Source organism: Anneissia japonica, unplaced genomic scaffold, assembly GCF_011630105.1.
Source record: "Anneissia japonica isolate Jap-2015-1 unplaced genomic scaffold, ASM1163010v1 scaffold288113_len131101_cov153, whole genome shotgun sequence".
Classification (NCBI taxonomy): Eukaryota; Metazoa; Echinodermata; class Crinoidea; order Comatulida; family Comatulidae; genus Anneissia; species Anneissia japonica.
In genome coordinates, this window is record NW_022757315.1 from 24,333 (window position 1) to 45,611 (window position 21,279).

Here is a 21,279-nt window from a genome sequence, read left to right on the forward strand (position 1 = left end):
AGTCTGTATTTCTCATTTTTTTTAGTCTTTTGCGTAAAACTAAAATTCATGCCAATATTTTTCCATGATTTATAATAATTGGAGTAATGCAAATGCATATTTTCTAAAAAAAGTCATTTTTAGTGAAATTTTGCCGGGAATGGGGCTTTAAATTATAGTATGAAAACGCAACAAAAAGAATAGCATGAAGCACATACTAAACTCCATGGAAGAAAGAAAATATGTTAGTAGAAAGATAGCAAACCGGAAATTAAAAAAAAATACTTAGGCCTATGATAAACCGATTGACTAATTATAATTATATAGGGCCTAGCCTAGGCATATTAAATTTTGCGTTTTCCCAACTCCTTTGGCGCTCCATATATTTGATCGAAATAAACCGCGACCGAAATGAGGCGCGACCGAAATGATCGGCTACCGACCGGGCCTGCCTACCCTACTACTACACCTACCTACCTGGGTCTAGCCACTACAATGCATCAATTTCATTACTGACACCTTTCAATTGCTTCGACAATTCAAACCTCTTATTTTGCAGCCTTTTCTTTCTCCAACTGAATATCTTGTATCCTAATACTGTACCAATTCCTACGCCAATACCGAAACTTAAAATTAGACCTACTGACAAGCTTCTTCCCGAAACTTCAGCCATGCTCGACTCTATCGCTGTCTCTTATACACATCTAGATGTGTATAAGAGCCAGCTTTCTACTAAGTAACAACATAGGCTAATTAAAAGCAAATAAAATGAATACTATTATTACAAAACTAAATTTCAATTAATAATATGGTATTTAGGTTATTTTCTAGTTTGTTGCATTCCTAGTACAATTTTACTCTTTCATCCGACGGTTTTTATTTTCGATTTTTTATCGATCCTACGCTTCCTACTACATATAAATAGCAAATAAAATGAATAATAAAATTTGGTTCTTCTCTTAGTACGGTCTGTCTCTTATACACATCTAGATGTGTATAAGAGACAGGCCTAGTTGGATACGTAGTCTTTCTTCAACTTTATTCAATACATTACAGAGTTAAGTTTTTTTCAGGTTTGTTAATTGTTTACTGGAACTTATGTTTTGTATCCATTTAAGTTTCAAATACTTAAAATTCATTCGATTTTTGCTGAAGAAGTAGTTACATCACAACTTCATGCAATTTCAAATTCAAGTTAGAAAATTCATTTTTCACATATAATAAACCAACACAATGCTTTCTTGAATGTAGGACCATGGAGTTAGCGCCATTATACAACATAACAAGTTTCATTTGTGGTTTACAGTACTGTATATTCTTTCATCAACTGATTCCTCTGTGCAACACTCTGTATACAAAAGGTGCACAAGAAAATTCTCTGTTGAGTTTTTTAAAGGCAGGCACACTGCACTGTCGGACGTCGACTAATGAGACTCCTCACAGAACGCAATGCGCTCAGTCGTTGGAAGCACTCACCCAACCACAATCAGCTGACGGCTTTGCATTGCAGTCGATTACCGGCTTAATGTTCTCATGTATGTGATTAGTCACTCACATGGGATTAACATTTTACCGTCTTTTGATAGACGGTGCACTAAACCTGCATTTCAGAATGACCATCGTATGACGTGGTGTGTGCCCGGCTTATACTTTACGTACATGGGACCAACATTTTAACGTCTATTCTGAAAGACGGTGTGCTAAACTTGCATTTCTGTACTCTTGCTGAAACACAGGGAGACCAGTGACCCTTTACCCTATGGTCTACTATGATTTCATCAGTGCACACAATATCCACTGAGCCAAACTTTCCTCAGTTACAACATGCACAATGGCAAAAAAGTTTAACAGTTTACATTCTTTTCATGGACAATACATCCAAACTTTAAGTAGGCCTACTAATTATTTTATTATTAGTAAATTCTTAAAAGTAATGAAATTAAACTAGAAATTCCTCAACATAATTTGCATAATTATAACTTCAATCAGTGCCTATCACCCTCTCTCAGTCAGTAAAAATTGTAGGGGAATTGCTTGTAGTTATGAGTTTTATTATTGTGTTGTTTTTTTTAATAAACTATAAGCAATCCAAATATATTCACAAATGTGATGGATGAAGATTTAGTAAACAGATGCTCAAAAGCAATTAAATCAATTAATGGCCTCATGTAGATACATACTGCTGGATGCTAATTTCTTAGGCCTCAATTTTACATCCATGAACTCTTCTTTAACTTTATATAGATTTATAGACACTGAGATTACAAATTTTTCATAATACTCATTTTTTACCCTTAATTACAGTTCTCAATATTTGAATGAACTGCCATAGGTCTACTATTCCTTAGGGGAGGGAAGGGGATTAAAGAGCTAAACATTTTATTGGAAACATCAATACAAAATCTTAAATAAACAATTTAATTCCTTTTACATTGTTTTTAGGATGCTATTCATCCAGAATGCAATTCATATTACAGTATATGATTAAAAATACATACTATACATAATATACTTGTTTTTAAAATTTTTTTTTAATTGATGTTTCCAATATGTTTACTCAGCTCTAGACAAACCTGTAAAAAACTCAACAGATCACAAACTAAAAATTAAATCCTAATAGCAATACCAAAGCATCCCAAATTACATCTGCATATACAGTGATGGATCCTGGAGGAAAGGAAGGTCAGAGGTTACACATTTTCCCCTTCTCCTAATTTTGATTGCCAAATTCTTCAATGTCATTAGGAAAACTAGAAAACAGTTGTGACATTATCACACTTTTGAGGTCACAAATAACACCTTCTCAATTTTTATAGTCAATAGTCATAATTCCAAATTTATCATAAAAAAGTAATATTAATCTTTTCAACGCTAAATTTTAATCGTATTGTAAAAATTATCTCAATTCGATTTTGAATAAATATACCATTACGACTAAGAAAAACGTATTATCATCATTATTATTACAATACTGTCATTGTTATTCTCATTATTATTTTGCCCAGTTGACTCTACCTCATATTCAACCACTTGAGAAGTCCTGAATCCATCTCTGCAGCAAATTATTTAAAATGAAAAGTAAAGAAACTCATAAATTCATAGTTAAAACATAATCTATAAAACAGATATTTTGTACACACCGAAAAATTGCCATACATCAAAGATATGTAGAAAGAAAATAAATTTTGGCTGATCTACAGACTAAAAACTGATTATCAGCAATCAGTAAGGGTGAAAGGACATAGAAATAGTAATAACTATCGTCCCGCTAGTTAACAAGATAATCACTTGGATATACAAAGCAGCTTAAATATTGGAATTTTATAGTTACAAAAATATTAGATGAAACAATTTACCTTTTTAACAACTAATAAATATTAATGTCTACCAAATGTAGTCATTCAATTACCAAATAATACACACTAAACCATAATTTAAGCATCTCAAAATATTTAATAAATTTAATTTAGAAAGTGAGAATTATACACAGGTATTGTACAAGATAAAACATCTAGAAGGGCATTTTACAAACACTGTAGGACAATTGTCCACTGCAACATCAACATTTAAAAATATACACAACACACAGTATATTATTTGAAGCAATAAAATTATATCTTATCATTTAATGACAAATAAAAAGCATGTTATTTAGTGCCCACCGGCTGGAAGAAAGATCAGGAGAAATTTGGTTGGGGAATATTCATAAGGTATTCACTGCCTATGCTCCAGCCTCCTTATCTTCCATATGGTACAATACCAAAGCAGCACTAATATTTATTTTTAACAATACACCAAAAAAATGTCAAATATTTATGACTATAATATTTCAGGAGATTAGTGCAGGGAGGAATGTAAGGTATATCATAATTTCAGACTTCATTAAATCTAAATTTTGTTACCATCCTCCGAGAAACAAAATATCTTTTGCACAAATATACAAATTTTATTTCTCAAAAAAAAAATCTTTGAGTTAAATGTAATACTATACAGCAATGGCATAGTATCACCGACTCTAGCTCAGTGAGAAAGCACGCCTAGCTGCAGAGTACCCTTCGGAAACTGCGTATGTCCCAGTCCCCCTGAGTAACATTTGAACTTTGTGAACCCAGGGGGAGGATGGATACTATTTGACAGCAGACAGCTTATAAGCCCTGTCCAGACTATCAAATTTTATTTGACAAAAACATGTGATATGCCTAAATATGGTCATGATGACATCACATCATGACTATATATGGGCACACAACAGCTTTTTGTCAAAGAAAATTTGATAGCGTGGACAGAGTTTAATATCATAGAAACGGACGCCAACGTGATTGCTTCAATCAACATCTTGGACGTTCAGAGCGTTCAGCTTGGTGGCAACACATTACCTTCTCAAAAATGACCTGCACGTATTTCTCCATTTAACCTAAAGTTTCCATTAAAAGTACACATACTCATACCGAAAACTTGCAAAGGTTATATTGTTCGAAGAGCAAGAACTCTCATGTGCTAATATCAATAACAGTAGTAGCATACACCAATACATTGTATAGCACCTACGAAGTCACTCGTAATATAGTGCATTCATTACTACAAGTTTTTGTATTTTTCATTCAATATGCTAGGGTACTAGTTTGGCCAACTAGTACTCAATGTGTGGGGATAATATCTATACATATAAACATACGTACAAACATTAAGTACGTTCAAACGTATGTACATGCGTACATATTTTTCATTCTTTATATTCTAAGTTGTGCAGAATGTCCTGCGATGTATTTCGTACCTTGACTTGAGTACGGATGCGAGCCAACATGTTAATATACAATTTTTTGATACCCACAATTCTCAAATGATGTTTTTATAAAGAAAGCTAACAATTTTTACCAATTTTTATTTTCTTAAACACCAAAAAGACCAGTTACAAGCCAAGAAGTTGGCAATCAATTCAACATATTTATAATTCTCAGGTTGTCATGATATAGATGAAAATATTTTGTGGAATATCTATGTTTGCATGCACGTTTCATATAATTCAAACTGTTTTCTGCCAAAACAAAGGACAAGATTTTCTTCCTTTTTTTAATATTTACATTATGTACAAAGCTAAATTATTTTGCAATATGTACAATGCCAAAATGTATCCACTATCATAAACTAAAAAATTAATTCAAAACAAAAGTTAAAAGTTTGGTGGTGCTTGTCAAATGCAAAAAGAAAATGCGAGAAAATTATACTGTACAGGGATGTTGAATCATACCCAATCAAAGAGATGTGAATCTCAGGGTTTTTATATTATCAACATATTTAGAAGGATGAATTCAGGCTCATCCATAATTTACAAATATAAACAAGATCATCAATTAATGTAATAAGCAATACAATACCTTTAGGTATAGTTATTTATGTATAATACAACATTATATTATCCAAATCAAATTCACTTTTAATATTTAGTGAAGTATTTGGTGATGTACTCCGTGTCAGTGCGATGTCAGGTTGGGCAAAAAGGTCATTTCTATTAATAATTTTACTGCTGATATAAACATGAAAGGTAAAACACAATTATACTTGGTAATTACAGAAACTTAGAAGGCTGCAATTGGCAAATAATGAGAGACGGAAAGGGGGTGGTGTGTTGTGGGGAAAGTCCTAGTTGAAAAAAAAAACATACATTATTTTCAACTCTGCAAATATCCAGAGCGAAATCTTTATATACATACTGGTATATACATCACTATCTTAATAATCTCTGTAATATTAATATTATTATTAAATTCTTATATAAAAAAAAAACATTATTCAGCACTACTACTATATAATCTGCTACCTGTACAATTAAATTTACTCTGTATTACATTTGGTGTATCGTACCACTCAAATTAGCCTATGCTTAAGCTAAGGGTTGAAGAGCACCCTTACTTATCACAAATATAATGAGTAAACGAATATGCATTGTACTGGACAAATATCCACTTTCAAATTAAATTTCTAAACTTTCGTTTCACCTTCTCTTCCATCTCTACTTTTACATTACACCCTATGTATCTGTTCAAACTCACATAGTGCCACTGGGATTGTTTCTGAAGTCATTCACCTGCTCGATGTCGATGCTGTTAAGTAAAGGAAGATTCAACGAGTCGTGTACCTCTTCAAAGATGTACTCATCTCCTACTGTATTACTTTCCGCAAGTTGTTCTTGCTGTTCCATCGGTTGTCGTACTATCTGTTGCTGCAGCTGTATCTGCTGATGCAACACATTTGGATCCAACTCGTTCAAATAGTTTGCCAAACTTGGGAAGTTTTCTATTACAATTTCTCCCCCGTTGAGCATCTCCTCAACTGCTGTATCAATCACTTTTGCTTCCTGATTGGACGCTTCTGACCCAAGCGTCATGGCCATGCTGCATGGTACATCCTGAGGGATAACATCTTCGTACCCTTGCGCCATAGGTGCCAACAAATCCAACACAGTGTTTGTTTGATCCATCGGACTAGGCTCAGGAATAGATGATGGATTACCAACCGGTATGGTGAGATATGGGTTGAGCAATTTTTCGAAATTCATCTGAACTTCACTTTCGTCTACCCCTTCAACTGATGCTCCACCCAAGTTTATTCGAACATCACCTTCCACTAGCTGCTCTTTTTCAGATGTATTTAGCAAACTGAACAGGTCAGTAGAGTCAATGGTAGTAGTTATTTGACCCTGCTGGATCAAAGTTCCTGTGTTACCACTTGAACTTTTGAAAAATGTTCCGGGTGTAGAATTCGCTGGTTCTTCATCCGGGGCTCTACCTACTGAGGCAGAGGCATTGGATCTGCGAGCTGCTAATAAAAATAAGAAAAAATTATTCATTCATACATCGAGTCCATCGACCGTTAGCCCTCTATGGATACAAAAAACACATGAAAAATTATAAGGGAAAAACAAATATAATACATATAATCTTTAAGTGTCAATATTAAGTCAAAATACTACCGGTACTTCTGAGGGTATCCAGTGGTGTCATTTGCTTTACAAGATAGGGAAGGAAATTCCAAGCTATCAAGACTCAGTTACAAAAATATATCAATTCAACCTGTGTACTTCATGCTTGTTTCACATGCAATTTGCATAGGGGCTGCCAAAACCTGAGTATCTCTCCAAATGCCTGCAGCTCATGTTTTTTTTTTTCTTTTTTGCATAACTGCTTTAATGTTTCTAAATATGCCCAAATAAATAGGGCTCAATGGTTTGTTGAGCACTCTGGTACAGAAATTAATATCAAAATGTGCTGATTGCTAACAAACTGGATTAAAATTTGTTGCATCATGTCTCACACACACACCCACACTCCCCCACCCACACACACACACATAATGATCATGGCATAGGCTACGAACAGAGGTTAACATTTATTAATTCGGGCATGATTGGAATTCATAATCCATGAAACTACATACATGGAATATGTGCTTTAATGTCCTATTTATTAGTACAAAATGTTAATAGCAATATTTGGTTTACTCAGGTAGGTATTCACAAAAAAAGACAACTGACACTGTAAAGCCCTGTCCACTCTATCAAATTCTTTGTGACAAATTCTAGGTGACATATACAATTTGTCACAAAGAATTTTATAGTGTGGACAGGACTTTACAGTGTCAAATTCTTTGTGACAAATTCTATGTGAAAAATTTGTATGATGTGCACCTGCGAATGATAACATTATTAATTGCATATGGTCATAATGATGTCATTTTACATATTATATATTTGTTTGCCATGTAGAATTTGATAGTATGGATAGAGCGTAAAAAACAGTAGTTAATACATTTACAGTCAAATTCACACATATAAAAGCGCCTTTTTTATGCACTAATAAGTTTTTGTACTCTAATTATTCTCTAGTGTATAGAATATGACTATACTGATAGCTTACTACCAGTGAGTGATGATGATGATTATCCCTCTAAAGATGCCTAGCTTACTGAGCATACATTATAGACGCCTACATAGACCAGGCTAACAGTGCTGTGGGAAGGAGTTGGTACATCGCTTGTACCCTTTGTCAAGGCACTTTACCCACGTTGTCTCTCTCAACCGATGACATAACCCAAGGAAGGTTTTTGAGTGCAAAATTTGATGATTTAATACATGCAGCAAACTACGTAATACTTCCTCTATAGGCATCATTCCAATGACTGGGGTAATATTAATGTAGAGGAGTGCTCTGAGACTTAGTCGCGTAAATGACTCTAAATATTACAGCGATTATTGTGACTTCATGCTACATACCAGTGCTACATACCAATGCTACATTCCAAACGCATGCTAATGCAAAATATACACTAGCAGTATTAAGTTGTCTTCAGGCTACCAAATTTTATGTGACAAAAAAACTGTTGTATGCCCATATAGTCAATGTGCCTATATATGGTCGTTAAATCGTTTAATCATGACCATATTTAGGCATGTCACATGTTTGTGTCAAATATAATTCAACAGCCTGGACAGGGCTTTAGAAAGAGAATCAATCAATTATTTGATTATAATAGACTATGATCAAATAATTATATTATTTATATAAATATATATATAAATATATATATATACAGTATATATAAATATATATATATATATATATATACATATATACATATATACATATATATTATATGTGGTATATATATAATATATACATAAATACAGTATATATATTATATTATTTTTTAGTATAGCATCATCTTAAAATCATAAAATGGGAAGACCACCTTCTGACAATCCCAACAGCTCATACGTCTCTTCCATAAGATAGTGCGGTACAGTATAACCTATAATTTATAAGAAGAGCAGTTTGATATCTAGAGGCACAAACTATCTCTCGTTCAAAACAGTGTTTACATGTGCACTTGAACAATCGGCATAGAAGGGAAAAGTACAAAGAAAGGGCCCTTGGAGTTTTTTGGGGCATTGTATCCAGAGCCAAGGGCCCTGGAAGCTGATAGAGTTTTAAGGATTCTAAGGTCTAATATAATAATCATAATAATTAATCATGATTTTCTAGGCTACACATTGGAGAGAATATAGCATTGTTTACATGCACATCCCCAGGTGGTAAAAAACCCCTTAGAGTGGGAGGCCCTGCGGTCCTTCTGCCACTGACTAATACACAGCATTCGTATATGAACATGAGTTAGTGTCAATTAAATAAACTTGTTCAGATGACGAGCATCACCATAGAACAGAAGAGAAAATCATTTTACTATTCTGAATATCACTCACTGTATCTTCAAGGTTAACCAACACTAGACTCACATGTAACAAACATAATTATATTATTTTATTATTTTTTGTTTTATAATATACTTATTTTTATCTTATATAATTTTACAAAATGCACACGAAGGATTTAGTGGTATGCGCTTCATAAGAATAGTTAATACACCAAAATTATTATTACGTAGTAAGTTTAAAATAGGGGGAAAATAGTTATGATATAATAATTATTCCGAAAGAGAGTATGTTATAGAAAATCGTGGTGCATGTTCCTTAGACTTAAGCAGAAAGCAAAAAGCTAGTTAGTACAGAGTGGGCTGGCTAGGCATTGGTCAAGCGAGATAACAGCATGATTTTCAAGCCGTGCCACTTCGTCACGATGCATTTGAATGGAGCTGATACTTCGCTTCATCGATGCCTTTACAACCAACTGTGCAAATCTAGCGTTTCGCAATCAACTACTCACATACCAAGAATTTCCTTCAACCTTTGTTTGACTTCGTTTGGCTTTTTTCGGCTTTCAGATCCTGGTTTTATAAAACGACATTGCGGAATGTTTCGAAACTCAGCTATTGAGGAATAAAACATGAAAACAATATATATTTATTTAATTAGTTATTTATTTATGTATTTACTTTGACAAGAAATAACAAAAACACATACTGTATAACACTAGTGGGTATGACATGCAACCAATTATGTTAATTTATATTTAAAAAAAAAAAAAAGATACATCATGCACCATTCTGGCAGAAAATCAATGAAGTATATTTCAAATCAAGGACTTTAGCATACTCTGTGGCTAATTAGACACTGGCGTATCTGGGAGTCTTAATTTAAGGGGTTGGGGAGACAGGGTGCAAAGTTGGAATGGGGGCTCAATGATTAAGTGACAGGGTGCTAGGTCGCAAAACAAGGTGACTTTTAACTACTGAGCTTGATTTTCAGGAAGGGGGAGCAAATGGGGTGGGGAGAGCTTTTTTAAGGGCGTGCCCATGTGCATCTCCTAGATACGCCAATGTGATTAGGTACTGCAAGAACTTGTGATTAACCCACTGCAAGCGCAACCACTGGGACTCTGGAGGCTAGCTCTGGTATCACAAATCGCTGCATGAATGAAAATGCTACAATTGGTTTTAGAAAAGTAATCATTTCATTTCAACCCATTTTTCAAAAAGTGAGCCCCTTTTATGCATAAAATTACATAATTTGGACCCATTTTTTAAAATGTGGACCTATTCTTTGTGGACCAATCAGAAAAACTGTGTGGAACTGTCCCAATAGCTGGCTATGGCATTGCTTAAGCCGGGAACACACTGCAACGACGGTCGTCGGCCGACGTGATTCTATAAATAACGCAACGTGACGACGTGCACAAAATGGATTGTTTGTAATGATCATCTTCTCTGGCTGCCACTAGGGATCTTTCAATTGGCGCAACGATGTAACGCTAGAATGGAATCACTCATCCATGACCATCATACGTTCTCTGCACAACGTAGACTCAAGCCAAATTGCGTCCCAGAATCCAGGCAATAATGAGAACACAACGGTCTTGCATGGTGCAGATAACTTCTTAGTGTCATCATTACATTCTAGGTCCTACCGCTGTTGTGCAATCGAAAGCTACCTATTAACAATAACGGAAGGCCGTCACAGAGAGTGGAGATGGACTTGTCAGCTGACTGTCGTACAATGTAGTGTGTTCCTGGTTTAAAGGCTGTCTTGACATGTGTATCAGGCCATCAGAAGGGAAATATTAATTACTTCCGTGCAACCAAAAGTCACCTATTTCTATTTAAAGAAATATGTTGTATAACGATTTATTGAAAATTTAACATGTTTTTATTATTATTATATTATTACAATATCAAACTGACATTGAAACCAAGACAAATTAGAATAAAAATATATGAATCAATAAGTTACCAACTTTAAAATAATCACATATAAACAAAAGTAAGTTTTAAATCATTTACAGACATTCTACTATGAAATTCTTACCATAAATTTTAGGTATAAGCAAGTTAATTCTATAGAATAAATAGAAGAATTTTTGCAGTAAAATGTCTGTTAATCAAGGAAAACTTATTTTCTTTGATCTGAATCTCATTTATTGTTGATAACTAATTTGATCTTTTTAAATTAGCAATTTGATTAGTCTTTATTTTGTTAACACCCCTTCCCCATCCTAGTGTCTTGATATAAAAAATAAATTATGCATCTAATTAGCATCTTATTTTCTTTTCCCATTCAAACAGTCCTTTAATATTTTAAACACAGTCAACACTATCAAATTGTATGTGAAAAATTTGTGTAACATGCCCATATATGGGTATGGTGATATATTACAACCACATATGGCCATACAATTTAATAGTGTGGACAAAGTGTTAGAACAGGCAGTACAACATAACTATATATTTTTTCCCTTCTGAAGCAGGATTTTAAATATTTATTTTTGAATTTCATGCATTTAGCTCTGCCACAGTCAAAAGCGTATGATGGTTTCAGCAGGTTGGGTGGTTCAAAAATGAATCCCTATCCAATGAAAAATGTATGCTCATCTTTATTGTTACCTACTTTCGGAACGACTTTGCCACCGCAAAGGGATGTGTTCGCATCCTATGCCCCGCATAATGTAGTAAAATATATTATATACCTCATACATAGATTTTAGGCATCTGATTAGGCATCAAGCGGGGCAATAGAAAGTACTATTCCCCTGAAAAAGTACTATTCCCTCAAAAATAGTACTTTTTTGACCTGTCGCGGTGTGCAAATTCTAGGCCCACTGAACATCGCGCTGCTGACGGTAAAGGGGACTGCGACCTCTACGACGAAATTGGCCCTTGACCGTGTTACGGTTCAGCGAGTAGACAAATACATATAAACAAATATGGAGGCTGTTCGGTTCGAGATGAAGGACTAGATTAGGCCTTGCATTACTTCTTGATGCCAACAGCAAAAGACAAATTAAATATGTCTTGTCAATATTCGACAAAGACAATGGGTGGTGTTGAAATTGAGGAAATAAGCAAAGAAGAGCTAGGCACACTCTTTGATCGCCTATTTATAGGCCCGGCCCTAGCTAGGCCTCCAATACTAGGCTAGGAAGCAAGTACTTTTTTAGGCCTCGTAGAATCTATGTATGAGGTATATAAAACAAATACTGACTGCTCTAGATTCGGGGAACAGTGGAATCTATTGCCCCTTGGTGATGTGGAGACCGCCTATCTTCGAAGGCCCTCGGGAACATAGGCTACGGTCTTAGCATCACCTTGGGGCAATAGATTTCACCATTCCCCTCATGAGCCAATATTTGTATACTATATAATCATTACTTTATTTCTGAGGTGTTTTAACGAGGATGATAAATATCTTTTGTGTACTCATTTGAATGAAAAGGTTTATACAATTACTTACATTTTGCAGGTCGATTAGAATTATCTTGTATGAAATTATCATACGATGGCTGGTTTCTCTTCCGCTTTACACCAACCTTGAAGGGATCTATAGAGTAATATTTTAAAAATTACAATATTTTATTATAACATCAAACATTTTGTTAAAAAAATTGATAATAATATGTGACACACTCTAGCAAATACACACTCTTGTCTCAAAACATGAAAAATGACATTATTATATCTTTAGGTTAAAAGCTAATAACTGATACAAATGTTTTTAAAAACAGATAACATATAGCAAAGATATAATTTATATTTTCAGTCCAACATGCATTAAGATGGTCAATACATGGGAATTTTAAGGCTTGTTTTTGATGGCAAGTATCTGTTTTGGCCAGAGTCAAAAACAGATAAAAAATCACAATGATTATCTCTTTGATTCTACTATTGGTAGCTTCTTTTTCTAGATAATTGTTTTATACCATAGATCCTAGGTATCTGATTGGTTGAAAGTGCAGGAAGAAAAAGGGAACGATGCCCATGAGGCATAGTAATTATGGGCTAGGAATAGGCCAAGAAGGAGTTTGTTGTGGCATGTAGTAGGCCTATGTTATGCCTAGAAATCTGGCTGTCTATAACAAAGAAAAACTATTCTGAGGACTGTTTGAGTGAGTTATGTCACCTACCATTGTCATCCGGAAGATAAGTGAATTCCATTAGCTGGCTCTCTTCGTTGTCGGAGGGCCGGACCAATTTGAAATGGACGGTCACAGGATCACGAATGTGCAGATCTTTGTAAGCAGGTGTCTTACACACAATAGCAACCTAAAAGATACAAGAAGATGTAAAATATGAGGATATTGGTGAATAAAAGAAAAAAAATGAGAATTTACAATCATGTTCTGGTTCAAGACCCCATATTTTACTGCAGATTTTCACTTTAAAAAAATTTAATCAAATAATATAAAGTCAAAAAAAAAAAAAAAATTAAATATGAAAGATTAAAAAAAAAAATTACATGTTTTTTCCCCCAAAATGTCAATGGACTTTTGCAAAATGTTGATCAAACCTAACAACCAACCAATCAAAACAGGGCTAGGAAAACATGTTTATTCTACAAACGCATGTGTTGTCCAACGAACATGTGTTTTACATACATTTATGCTACATTTTTATGGACCCTGGCAACAATATCCAAGGGGCGGGACTTATCCGAAAGGTTAAAAGTTTAGCAAAACACAACAGTGGTAATTTTCCAAAATTTATCATTGCAATATTATTAGAAAATTATCAGAAAATATACTTTGATCCCCTACTCCAAATGGCCCTCAGAAACTGCATCTTTATTATTGGTGTGGTCGCCATAATCATCACCACCCTCCGAATTATATATAATGCACCCTTAACTTCCCACCATAAACAATCCTCATAGTATCTCACCCTTACACCACCTCCATCATCATCACCACTGCCATTGTTGTCATTGTTGACCTCCATTTGATAATGAAAGCCACTCACATACAAAATATGGTGAGCACTATTCTCCACCTTATTCAAAACCCACACTAATTTCCACACCACCCACCTCCCTTACCCCTAGAAGAGCGAAAATATAATACCTGACGGTGAATATCTGTTGGGCTGAAGTCAGCATTTTCAGACCATTTACCTTCAACGAACTTGACCTCTATGTCATCTGATTATTGAAAAATATGCATAATTCATTTTCTTGTAAATGGTAATGAAATAACATTGGAGTCCCATAAACAAATGCCATAATAAATACTTTAGCATGGTGATATCTCCTAATTTACATAACTCTCCATCTGAACAAAATTCTTGGTTCAGTGAGTTTTCGTATAGCATCTCACCATCGAGTGCAAAAGTGACACCGTTCCCTACGAGTCAACCCACAACCTTGCTGTGTGCTACCAATAAATGTGATCAGCTCTATTTGGAATATATCTCAGCTAACTAAAAACAATCAAAATCTCTTGCTTTAATGTTTTCTTTTCTTGACTGATTTAACATTTTGTATATTAAACAGGGATTTTTTAAATGCAATTTTAAAGGTTTTGGTAGTTGGAAACGATCGTTCTTAACCAGAATTCAGGTTCATAACATTGAGAGTTCATGTTTGTGAGGTTTGTAATTGGGAGATGTTACTGTACCATTAACACATTTAATACAGTAGTTTAATTTTTCAACCAATTTCAAAATGGTAGTTATTTTTACCTCTGTGGATTTTGTCACATAAGATGAAAAGCTCTTCTCCACCCCTGATGCTACCACTACGGCGATCTACTCGTGCAATATTCAAAGTTGCGCCCTCTATAGAAACACATCAGATTTAGAATTCTATAAACTCTGAACATTCAGTATACTGTATTGTATTCTTATATTTTCAGTGGGTTTGGCAAATCAAGACATGCATGAAAACAGGGTCATTAACATGAAAATGATGTTTATGATGATAATGATAATGACGATGATAATGATAGTGGTGATGATGATGGTGACGACGACAGCAATGATGAAGATGATTATAAAATTGATGATGATAAAATGCATAGCATTTCAATTTTCTCTCTTGTTATAGGTGTTTTAAGCTGGTTTTCCACTAGGCGAATTTATTCGCGAGAATCAAATCGTTGGTTCGCTTCCTGACCTCTGAATAAATTTGCCTGTGGAAAACCGGCTTTAAGCTCTGTCCACACTCACAAGCTATGTGACAAATATTAAAACAAAAAAGAATTATTAATTATTTATTAATAATACTAATATTATCATTATTTTTTTTCTCAGTGTGGGAGTTTGTAATCTCTTTTTTGTTTTGTAATATTTTTTACAAGCCTGTAAGTGGTTATAAACTAACTTTTATCAAAAATAGGCTGCGTATAAACTGGCGGTAGAGGAATATTCGGTTGGTCTGGTTCGCTTTCATTGGCGATGTAAACCTGAAAGCAAACACAGACCGTGGTCAGATCATATTCGGCCGCCAGCTTCTTTGGGTCACGGGTGGTCAACCTGAAGTTATTGTATGGGTCAATGCCTTGATTTATTCGCTCTTCTAATGCAGTGACAATATCTTTCTTCTTGATGCACTGTATTCCCAGGTTTTCAAATCTGAAAGGCAACAGGATCAATCAATCAAGCAATCAGTCAATAATTTATTATGTTTTTGTAATAACTTTCTTCTAAATGAATTCCTAAGTTATCAAATTCTGTCATAGTCCATAGTACTGCAAATATGTACTGTACATATATAAGTAGCTGTATATATGTAGCATAGGATTTTACATACAACAGATGGCACACCAAACTATGCAATAAAGTACCGGTCAGGGGTTACAGGTCTCCCAATTGTGGCAAGAATTCCCAAAAATTGGCATAATCTCCAGAGCTATCATGAACAAGCAAAAACCTCCTGCCAACACCTCCCTTAATGGGGAGGGGGTCCTGTCAGTGAGAAAAAACATATTTTCTAGAAAGTGGAAAAACTGCATGTATTTTTTTTACTCATCTTAGACTTAGGATTTTTCCATTTGACCCCATCCAAGAGCATGCTTTTAAACTCCTGTCTGATTATCACATTTTCTTGATAAAAAAAAACTATTTTCTGCTCATACTGTATATAATCATGATGTGATGTTAAATAACATACTTGATAATTTTGTCAGCCTTCGAAAGGTTTTTAATGCAGATACCATTGTTGCAGTCTTTGCCAACAAGTCCATGTGGATGAGGCCTGGGATCAGACCTTCCTTTCTCTCTTGTTACAAGCGATACAACCACTTTGGCTGACCCCTTATAATTAGTGATCTGTAGAGAAGAAACAGAATTTAATTTAAATATACCATAAACTACTTGCACTGATGGCAATGCCTAGGGTAATAAGCTCATTTCATCCCCCATCCCCAAACAACTCCCCAGCCCCAATCCCCAAACAACTCCCCTAGCCTCATCCCCAAACAACTCCCCCAGTCCCCATCCCCAAACAACTCCCAAACCCCTCTTGAATGATAAATTAGATTTGATTTTGGAATGTGGGATGACATCCTGAGGATCAGAGAAGGTAAACAAAAGTAGGTAAGATGGATAGGGAGATGCCCAATTTCAATGCAGTATATTATAACTTGGTTCATTAAAACTTATAATTAAGAGCAGCATTTTAATAAAACAAAGCAGAATGTCCGATTTTCAGAGATTGAGTATCTTCAAATCTGATTTTTGGAGATCCAAACATCCTGAGGATCAGAGAAGATAAACAAAAGTAGGTAAGATGGATAGGGAGATGCCCAATTTCAATGCAGTATATTATAACTTGGTTCATTAGAACTTATAATTAAGAGCAGCATTTTAATAAAACAAAGCAGAATGTCCGATTTTCAGATTGAGTAGCTTCAAATATGATTTTTGGAGATCCAAACATGTCATTTAAAATGTTTAAAATGAGACCATATCATACTGTTATCTAGAATTAGAGATATTCTCAACCAAAAACAACAGTTCTTTTCAGAACCATCTACGTGGTGTACCGCATTAATAGATATTATTACTTCGCCATGCAAACCTTCAAACAATATTTAGAATTAGAGTTGTTACACAAGTGCAAAAGAGTGTGAAAATCAGTTGCTTCCAATCAGATTCAATTTTCCAATGAATTTTCTAAAGAACACAATTGGTTATACAGCAGAAAGTTCCAGGTTTGAACTTTTTCTCAAACTGGAAGGATTCCTCTTCTTTTATGTGCAATATAATTAAAGCAACTCTAACAAGGTCATGATATATTTTAAATTTCTGTAGTATATACTATATATATTAAATAGGAGGACTTCCTCAGATATCAATTAAATTGAACTAAATTAAATTCTTGGAATGGAAGAGCTTTGAAGGCTTTATTCTCTGCCAGTACCCTGTGAGGGGCCTTCTCTTGAAATCTGCCAGGGACACTATGTGATATTTGTGATCAACAGCTTTGTTGCATCAATTCAACCACTTATTACCCACCCCTTCAAAACATAGGAATGAAATGGAGCATCGAAAAAGACCAACCCTAATAGACGGAAAAGTCTTCTTATCAGAACTTGACTTTTCACCGGGAATACTACCAGCAGATCGTCCCTCACACTCATAACGAAAACGCAAATCTTTCTGTTTCGGCTGTTCAACTATCTCAACAGCAGGCTTCGCTTCTTTTGGACTAAGCCATGTATCTGTGGACAGATTAAAATTACAATAATCAATATTTTGAACATAACATTATTGTACTTATGATCATATTTGTTGTTACAACTTTTTAAAATCTTCACAACATATATTTCATTGTCATTAGCAGAGCTAAACTTCACCAATGCAAGATTTTCCACATCATGTTTCACAGACTTGCTACCTGCTGATGATTTAGAAAAATATGGCTTTTCATTTGGCCTAATAGCAAACCTTTGATGTAAAAAAATGTATATGTATCACACCATAGTTGACATAATTCCTTAAAGTCAGACTCCGGAGGAAAAAATTTTTTTGATATTTTGTAGAACTGATTTTTCTAAGACAGAAAAAAGTTGTTTGACGAAAAACTGGGGAACGGTGAATGAGATATTTAAAAACTGGGGGAATAAGGCGTAAAAATGGGCAGTTACGCCCCTTTTTCCCCCAGTTTTTAAATATTAAAAAATCTGTATCTCATTCATTGTTCCCCAGTTTTTCGTCAAACAACTTTTTTCTGTCTTAAAAAAATCAGTTCTACAACATATCAACAAATTTTTTTCCTCCGGAGCCTGACTTTAAGACATCTTTTGGTAATATGATTACCTACTTTCATGTCACCTCCTCATCCATAACCCAACTGCCATCGAACTGCAGTAACTGATTAAAATAGTCAAATTTACTAAGAAGGGACCAGAGGAGTGGTTGGGGTAGGTCATTCTGATGGAGAGAGCTGACCCACAGTAGGTGGAAAAAAAAAACACAGTGGAAAAAAAAACCACAATTTATCTCAGGGAGAAACAATATTCTATGCAGATTATGTGACTCTTATCAAAATAAGCTTTTCAAAATCATTATTACTTTACTATTTCAATGATCAACAGAAAACAAATATAATATCTGTCTCTTATACACATCTAGATGTGTATAAGAGACGTATAATTTGAAGAGTAGCTTAGGCTGACTTTCATAAATAGTTACTCTAAAAAAAATTGGCTTTGAATTGGGTATGGAGTGAGGAGTAACCGTTTATTTTTTTCACAATTTATCTCAGGGAGAAACAATATTCTATGCAGATTATGTGACTCTTATCAAAATAAGCTTTTCAAAATCATTATTACTTTACTATTTCAATGATCAACAGAAAACAAAAATAATATAGTTATAAATATAAAAAAAATTATAGCAAAATAGGGAGCTAATTTTGATTGGATGTTACTGTCGTAATCAAACTCCACGTGTACATATAAAAAATCAAATCAGAATTTTTAGGAATTGGTTTAAAATTGTACCAGGCTTTCCTCAGGCAAAAAAACAGAGTATAATTTGAAGAGTAGCTTAGGCTGACTTTCATAAATAGTTACTCTAAAAAAAATTGGCTTTGAATTGGGTATGCAGTGATGAGTAACCGTTTTTTTTTTTTTATTTTTATTGAAAAGGGGATTTCCATGGTATAAGCCCACACAAATTGATGTATCTAGCCTCTGTTTATTTTGCTTGTTAATTATAGACTATAGCGACTGATTATATGTCAATTGTCATCAATTTCTGAAGAAATAATATGTTTTAAAGATTGAAAATCCTCCATATTGGTGTAAAAAATGGAATATTAATTCAAATTCTAATCAAATTCAATTTCAAGGGAGGGAGGCTTTTTATTTTATTATGCTGAAGCTAAATATCACATTTGAGTTGTTTGCTGGTGAATTACTATTTTAAAGACATAATACAATACTAGAAAAAAAAAAATTAAAAAAAATAACTATTTCATTTTATTTGTTCCTTGCTTTCATTTTTTTCTTTCTGGCATTTAGCATTGAAAAAACCCCAGATTTTGGACAGAAGTTCAGGACTTATTTTTACTTTATGCCAACAATACCATTGTACAAACAACCTAAATTTATAATACAACCCACTCACTGTTCAATCAAACTACAGAGTTTAAAATACAACTCATGTCAAAATAACAATTGGCCATTATGCCTGACCTTGCTACTACAGCATGTAATTACAGCCCAATACTACTGCTAGATGCAGTATGCTACCACACAATACCACTGAGAGATTCAAAATAAACCTACAATATAAACACTGGTTTTTGTACAACAAATGAAACAACAACCCTATAGTAGTATATTACCTACCTTTATAGACATTCAATTTAGGTCTATTTTAGAACTCATTTTTGCAGACGAATTCAACAAAAATAATGCTAGATGCTGCATGCTTTACTATGCAATGAAACTGAAAGTTTCAAAATAAACCTATAGCACTACAAACACTGGTTTTTGTACAACAAATGAAACAACAAGCCTATAGCGTATTACCTACCTTTATAGACATTCAATTTAGGTCGATTGGAGCTCATTTTTGCAGAAGAATTCAACAAAAATACAGCATTTTGAACAACTCTTGTGTTACGCTGGTGCTTTTGTGAGTTTTAAACCTCCAACCACGAAAAGCGCTCAGAAACCAACAAATTGTTTCTATAAATAGTTAAATAGTGTTCATGGAAAATCCACTCATACAGAAATATTACATGAATAACCATAGACGCTTCCATATGTTTTGTAGGGGTATCTTTATTAACTTTTTTTTTTCTCATAAATACATTGGCTTTGTGTTAAATAATTTTGATGACATATATTAGTAGAACTTAAATATCACCATGCTTTTCTCTGAACCCTGCCAACAGACATTATTAGGCTTTTTTGCCGATTTCTAAGAATGAGTAACCCCTCTTGCAATAATCGACTGTTCTATTCTGCTCCATCAAATCAGAAAGCTAGATGATGACATCATTATTGTTTAATAGAGTTAGGAAATAACACTCAATGGAATATTACTGCATATTTAGATTAATGTTTAGATATATGCTAGGATTTAGACTACTGTTTTTACATTGTTTACTTGCAATTTAGTAAAGATTTAGTTTACAAATTTGCTAAAAAAAATTATTTTGAGCGAGATTGTGACATTCCAGCGAATGCATTTTACAACCCCTGAATTTGCCTAGTAAGAAAATGGTAATCTTGTATAAGAAATAATGTAGTCTCTATTTCTCTTCTTTTTTTTTTTTTATTCTTTTGCGTATTTAACTAAGATTTATGCCAATATTTTTTCATAGTATATATTATAATTAGAGTAATGCATATGCATTTTTTCTAAAAAAAATTCTTTTTTTAGTGAAATGGGATTAAGTTAATTGGTAGAAAAATAAATACCGTACAGCATAATAAAGTATTGACCAGTTGTCAATCTGTTGGCATACTAATCGCATATTTTAGAAGGAAGTAATTAAAGTCATTCATTCTTCGTGCATATGGTACTTAGTGAAGATAGCACAAAGACATGAGACAAATCTTATCCCATTGTCTTAACAGCAAAATAGTTAATTACTAACACAGATAGCTTAAAATTAACAGACTAGTT

At 33.9% G+C, this 21,279-nt stretch overlaps 2 protein-coding genes across 9 annotated transcripts in view; both read right to left on the bottom strand.

Moving 5' to 3' along the window:
• LOC117124641 (isoaspartyl peptidase/L-asparaginase-like) overlaps positions 1–660 on the bottom strand; it is an 8,334-nt gene extending 7,674 nt beyond the window's left edge. The window contains exon 1 of the mRNA XM_033270945.1: positions 457–660. The gene's annotated coding sequence lies outside the window, so the exon portion shown is untranslated. The remainder of the gene's footprint in view (positions 1–456) is intronic.
• Positions 661–3,412: 2,752 nt separating this feature from the next.
• The window catches only part of LOC117124636 (putative transcription factor p65 homolog), a 46,040-nt gene continuing 28,173 nt past the window's right edge, over positions 3,413–21,279 (bottom strand). For 2 of the 8 annotated variants that reach the window (XM_033270941.1, XM_033270935.1), the window contains exons 3-12: positions 17,695–17,855; positions 16,304–16,461; positions 15,515–15,765; positions 14,875–14,970; positions 14,259–14,335; positions 13,326–13,464; positions 12,656–12,742; positions 9,700–9,798; positions 8,725–8,784; positions 3,413–6,798 (exon numbers count right to left, since the gene is read on the bottom strand). In XM_033270941.1, the coding sequence (XP_033126832.1) occupies positions 6,026–6,798; positions 8,725–8,784; positions 9,700–9,798; positions 12,656–12,742; positions 13,326–13,464; positions 14,259–14,335; positions 14,875–14,970; positions 15,515–15,765; positions 16,304–16,461; positions 17,695–17,855 (1,901 nt within the window). In that variant the 3' untranslated portion in view covers positions 3,413–6,025. Of the gene's footprint in view, positions 6,799–8,724; positions 8,785–9,699; positions 9,799–12,655; positions 12,743–13,325; positions 13,465–14,258; positions 14,336–14,874; positions 14,971–15,514; positions 15,766–16,303; positions 16,462–17,694; positions 17,856–20,178; positions 20,361–21,279 lie in introns of those variants that run through there. The other 6 variants (XM_033270939.1, XM_033270936.1, XM_033270938.1 and 3 more) reach the window with 6 other exon arrangements.